The sequence below is a fragment of the Merops nubicus genome, unplaced genomic scaffold, assembly GCF_000691845.1.
Source record: "Merops nubicus isolate BGI_N331 unplaced genomic scaffold, ASM69184v1 scaffold40263, whole genome shotgun sequence".
Taxonomy (NCBI): domain Eukaryota; kingdom Metazoa; phylum Chordata; class Aves; order Coraciiformes; family Meropidae; genus Merops; species Merops nubicus.
Genome location: NW_008597586.1, coordinates 1 through 6,208, shown reverse-complemented (window position 1 = coordinate 6,208; position 6,208 = coordinate 1). Strand labels below are relative to the sequence as shown.

Sequence of the window (6,208 nt, the reverse complement as noted above, 5' to 3'; positions counted from 1 at the left end):
CTGCGGAGGGCGCAGTGCCTGCGGCGCTGCAAGCAGGGGCTGCCCGCCTTCCGACAAGCCCAGCCCGGCCGGGACCTGCTCCGCGAGTTCCAGCGCCGGGAGCCCTACAAGTACCTGCAGTTCGCCTACTTCAAGGTGAGGCTCGGCCCGAGCTGCCATCCCTCTTCCCATCCCGGCATCCCTCTTCCTCTTTCCCTCTCCCATCCCATCTCTCAGCTCTTCCCCTCCCTCTGCTCTCCAGATTCTCACCTGGTGCCAAGCCCAGCCAAGCCACGTGTCCCTGTCACAGTGCAGGGGGACAGTGTGGTGTGTCCCTGTCACAGCCTTGGTGGACACGAGTGCCTCATGCACCCGTTGCTGGAAAAGCCTCTTGTCATCCCAGCCTCTTCCCTTCCCTCTCCCATCCCATCTCTCAGCTCTTCCCCTCCCTCTGCTCTCCAGATTCTCACCTGGTGCCAAGCCCAGCCAAGCCACGTGTCCCTGTCACAGTGCAGGGGGACAGTGTGGTGTGTCCCTGTCACAGCCTTGGTGGACACGAGTGCCTCATGCACCCGTTGCTGGAAAAGCCTCTTGTCATCCCAGCCTCTTCCCTGGTCCTTGGAGGAAGTTACTCTGGGCCACAGCCTCATTCCCTGTTGCCTTCTCCACACCAGTTTAGACACCAGTTGGTGTCCACCCACCTCCATTTCTCCCCCTCCACGGGCAAGCTCTGCCATCCTGGGTGGCCAGCCCTGAACCTCATCATCCTCTCTCTGGCAAGTCTTTCAGCCCCTTCCTCCCTCCCACCTTGTGTAACCCATGGCAGGACCAGCATGTGCCTTGTCCCCCCAGCTGCTCGCCCTCCACCTCACTCCTCACAAGTTTTTCCAGAACATTCCCTCTATTAGCCCATCCAGTTCTTCCCAGACCCTGAGCCAGTGTTCCCTGACTCCTTGTCCTGTAGCTGTGTCGTTCCTACCCCTGCTCTTCTCATCTTTCCATCCACCTCACTTTCTTCTAACCCTCTCTGAAACCTTTTCTCAGACCCTTGATGTCACCACTCCACTACTGCAAGCCCTCTTTGCTGCTTCCTCTCCCTCACCATGTCCAGCTCCCTTGCTTGCTCTCTTCTGGCCCATGTTCTTTCCAGAGCAGCAGCCCCCAGGCTGTGACCTGTGACTCACAGATAGTTTGATGCCTTCCAGACTCCAGTTTTGTTACAGCCGTGGGAAGGAATAAAGCAAAAGTTGGCTGCTGAAGAGTGACACTAATGCTGGCCCTGTGAGGGTGTTCACTCTTTGCTCTTGGGTCAGCCAAGACTGGGGGGACACATATCTTTTAAAAATATTTCATCCCAGTTTTTAGCTTCTTGTCATCCTTCTGTCCAGGATCTAATTGACAATTTTCTCCCTCCTAATCTTGATCTGTTCTCCAAATCAAGGTCTGTCCCTCATGCCATCCTTTCAGATACTGCAGTTATTTGCATTTCAAATACCTGAGACATCAGAGGGGGAGAAAACAAGCTGAACTCCAGCTGGATTGTTTTGTCCTCTAGGGATTCACTCCCAGTATATCCCAGTATAAATTATATAGGCTGGTGTGCTTGTGCATTGGTTTTGATATTGCTGCTTGAAAACACATCTTATTATAACACTTATTGCTGTGTCTTATTTGTAAGAGTGCTGTTTTCTCATGAAACTATTCAGTGTGCTCCCCAAATTACACAAACAGATGCAGGGAAGTGTGTTCTCATAGCCCAGGGACAGAATGCAGAGGCACATGTCACCCTGTGCATTTAGTGCCATCCCTGAGACCGTGCAGGGAAGAACTTGACACATGAAAGCCTCTGCACACACAGAAGGTATCAAACAGGGGCCATTTCTCTGGAGTAACAGGCACTCCTGGGATTCCCAAGGCCAGGCAGAGATGCCAAAATGACATCACCACAAAAGTTTCCATTTCTTGTCTGTCTGTAACTATTCATTCCCCTCTTGTGGTACCTACAGAGTTTGCAGTGTGGGGATCAGGGCAAAAATCACCCCTGGCTGCTGTTCCTGATACAGTTGCAGTTCTGGTGGGTAGAAATGTGAGAGGGACCTTGCAGAACCCTCTCCCTTTAAACCATTTTGTTTTCCATCCTATTTGCAGTTGGGTGGGTTTGCCTTTAGTGTCAGTTGTTTAAATTCTGCCTTAGTAGATTGTCAGTCCAGCTCCGAGCCCTTACAGCTCACGTGGGGAGCCCTGGATGTGCCTTCTACAGCTACAAACTGCTACATACAAAGCACTTTTTTTCTTCCTGAAGGAAAAGGGCTGGTTTTCTGAAGGAAGAAATGTCACTTCCCCCACCCCACAACCCCACCAAGAACATTTGTAGCACGGGAGGAGGGCAGAGGGAAACTCTTTATGTCATTTTGTAGCATGACCAAGTGTTTATTCAGGTGGGTTCAACAGTGACATTTTGCCACGTTGTAGATCTGGGAGTAGATGTTTCTGTCCTGCTGCTTGCTCCTCTGGAGGGAGCTTTCTCCTAGCTACTGAGCTCACTTAGGAATGTTTCCACAAAACCCTTTTTTCTTTCTTTTTTTTTCTTGTTTTAAGGAGTGAAAATTGAAACCAAGAGTGAGCTACAAACTAAGCAAAAATAAGGAGAGCTGTCAGCTTACCAGCAAACAGGGTTAGAGCACAAAGGAAAGGAGGCATCTGACGAAAGTGCAGCTGAGATTTCCCTTCCTGTTTGGCACTGCCTGGGCTGACTAGAAGCACATAGTTTTGGGTCAGCCAGGAAGAGCAGCCTGGCAGAGCTCCAGCCCTGGGACACTTAAAGCAGCACAGCAGACAGAGCTCTTGTTAGGGTTGAAGTCTTTCTTTTGGTGTAGCCACCTCTTAAAGTTTCCTCCTGAAATGAGAGGGTAACTTTTTCTGGATGCAAACAGACTAGTGCATGTGCATAGTTGAGATTCTTGCTCCCAGTTTTATGTGTACACTTCCAGGAGCTGCTTCTGATGTGAAGAGGAGCTGTAGATTGCCCACACATCAAGGGAACTCAGCTTACAAGGGAAAAGGCTTTAGCATTTCACAAATACTTAAGACTTCTACATTCTCACTCTTCCTAAATGTGTGTATATATACCATAGAGTTTCTAAAAACATGTATATAGAGGAAATACAAAATACAAATGCATGCACACAGAAGTCTGTGTGTGTTTGGCACATGCTGTTTTAAATGAGGAACACATTCACATTCACCAAGTATCTCTCATGGGGTTTAAAGTTTAAAAATGGGTACAGAAAATCACATAGTACAGTTATTGAAGTCTTTCCTCTTCCTTTTCACTCTAACTTCATAACAGTATCAGGAAGATATGTGATTGTTTTCTGTGCTGCTGGGCAAATGAGCAACATAAGCCCCATGTAAACGTGGTGAGTGGTTAGTCCTGCCCAGTAGCCATGGATTAGCTTCAGTAATTTCTGTGAGATTAATGCCACACAGGAGCCACAGTGTAATCTTGTGCCTTGTCAGCTTTATAAGCAGAGGAAGGGGAAAAAAAAAAAGGTGGTCATTTTGACTTGCTGTCTGCAACAATAATGGACTTCTACAATTAAAAGGTAAAAGCTCATAGTGATGCAGCTGGGAGTAAAACTGAGAAGAATTGTATCAGTTTTGCTGTACTGACTTATCTGGTGAGGCTGTGGTTTCTGTAGAAAGAAGTTTGGGAATATAAAGGCTGCAGGAAAGTTAATTGGCAAAAAACTAGAAACTTTGAACTGTTTTTTTTTCCTTTCTAATTAAACTTTTCCCCTCCCTTCCTCCTGTCCCTTTTTAGGCTAATAATCTGCCAAAAGCTATTGCAGCAGCTCACACGTTTCTTCTGAAGCATCCAGATGATGAAATGATGCAAAGGAACATGGCTTACTATAAGAGCATACCTGATGCTGAGGAGCATATTAAAGACTTGGAGACAAAGCCTTATGAGGTATGGTTTTTGCTCAGAGTCTGGTCTTTTGGAACTGTTCTATTTTTCCTCTTATTGTGTGAGATTCCAGGACCTCATTTGCTTATGTGTTCTCAGTTCTCACTCTCCTTTCCCTCTCACTGTTTTCCTCCATCATCCCTGTTGCCTCCTTGATGCATCCAGGAATCCTCACCTCTCATGCAGTGAAAATAACACAGACATTTCGTGCTAAGACTCCACTGAAAATCTCTTATCAAAACCTGTTCCCTCTGTCCCTGAGGCTTTTCTGTTGATCTGAAGTGGAATTACCTACTCTGCTCTCTAGGAAACATCTGGTCAAATCCATTAGCTGTCTGTATTTGTTGTCCTCACATTCATTGGGTAACAGCTTATATAATAATCCAGAACTGCAGAGACATCATTTCCTGTATTTGAACTGACAGGCAGCTTTCCACAGATCAGCTGCTGCTGGCTTTCATTCCCGCTCATTTTTCAGACTCTCTTTGTCAGAGCTGTGAGAGCATACAATGGTGACAACTGGAGAACATCCATCTCTGACATGGAGCTGGCTCTTCCTGACTTCTTCAAAGCCTATGATGACTGTACAGCAACCTGTGAAGGCTCTCGAGAGATCAAAGACTTTAAAGACTTCTACCTCTCCATTGCAGGTGGGTGGTTAGGGAAGATGTCCCAAAAGTGCATTTCAGCTTATCTGTGGGACTGGCTCCCAAAGTCATGCTCCTCAGCTTGCAGGGTGAAAGGCACCTCGTGGCCCCTGCTCAGTTTGGGCCAACCTGAGTTGAGTAGATCCCTGAAAATTGCTTGAATTCTGCTTTAGCTTTTTTTTTTTTAATCCCAGTAACAAAATGAGGGCAGTGAGAAAATCAGAACAGAGGGTTCTTACCCATATGAGAACAGAGGGTTCTTACCTGACCATGGAAATTTGTGTGTGTGAAAATAACATAGCTGTGTGAGTAATAACAACTGCTCCATCCAGGTAGCAATAGTCATCCAGACTATTTCAATATCATTTTGGCCACCTTTGAGGCTCAGTAGTCAGCCTGCCACTAGTCCAGTCCCCTTGTAGCAAGCTGCTGCAGTCTGGGTAAGCCCATGAATTTAAGCATTTCTGGCTGAAAGCTGTTCTGCAGTGAGCAACATATTAGTTTCTTTCTTTCTTTTGGAACATCCAAACTGCAGGCACAAAATGTAGCCACCTCTGGAGGTTTATTTTGCAAGCAGCTGCTGTATTTCTCTGTGACACAGTTGTACTCAGCAGCACGTGGACCTTATTCATGCAATAATGCAATGAAATCTCAAAGGATCTCAAAATTAAAAAGCCAAAAAGCACCAAAAAAAGCACTGTTAGGCCCACAGTTAGGAAATAATGTGATACTCCATAGCACTCTGTCTAAAACCTCCCACCATGTGCTGCCTGTAGGTGTCAGCTTGCCTCTCCAGAATTGCAGCTTTGGCACATTTGAAGCCCAGACCACACTGATTTTTACAGAAGGTCTGACTACCAGCACTTGAGATGAAGTTGGAGGTGCTCCCTACTTCCAAGCAGCAAAATCCAGATGCACAGGACCCAGGAGTGCATTAGAAGGCCAAATTTTAATGGGTAGCTAATGGAAGGGGTTACAACAGTTCACTGTGCACTGTCCTTATCCTGTATGGTTGTTTTTTTCCTTCTAGATCATTATATTGAAGTCCTTGGATGCAAAGTGCAGTGTGAGAGTAACCTGACCCCCATCATAGGAGGCTTTGTGGTTGAGAAATTTGTGGCCACCATGTACCATTACTTGCAGTTTGCCTATTATAAATGTAAGTGGTGATTTAATGTGCTTAAATAGCATGGGGATGCTGTGGGAGAGCTTCCACCCATGGTCTTTCCCATCCAGTTATACTTTAGAATGTGAACAGAGGCCCCCAGAATCTGCATTTTAACTTGTTTTCTCTCTGTAGTTAGCAGACATGGGAGATAAACAGGATGCATAGAGCCTGTGCTCATAAAATTGTCCATGACAAAAGAAATTGCTAAAGATAAGTCCCATAAGGGCTGAATTTTGTCCAGGGCAGCCCCCTCTGTTTTGAGTTATGTGTGATTGTCACTGGTCTCCATGTAGGTGTTAGAAAAATGAGGCAATTACAGAATAAGTGTGATCTGCTCCATCACTGCCCTTCATTCTTTATGATACCTACTGCCAGCACAATTTTACACTTTTCAAAGGTTCATTAAATTATAAATGTTCACATAAATGCCAAATGATCCTCATA

At 46.1% G+C, this 6,208-nt stretch overlaps 1 protein-coding gene across 1 annotated transcript; it reads left to right on the top strand.

Annotated features, from left to right (window-relative positions):
* Nucleotides 1-6: 6 nt before the first annotated feature.
* LOC103769553 (cartilage-associated protein-like) lies at nucleotides 7-5,755 on the top strand (the record flags this gene model as incomplete). The annotated part of the gene is made up of 4 exons (XM_008936764.1): nucleotides 7-135; nucleotides 3,803-3,952; nucleotides 4,428-4,599; nucleotides 5,627-5,755. Coding segments are annotated over 4 exons (580 nt in total), but the record flags the coding sequence as incomplete, so codon positions are not given.
* Between the last annotated feature and the right edge of the window lie 453 nt (nucleotides 5,756-6,208).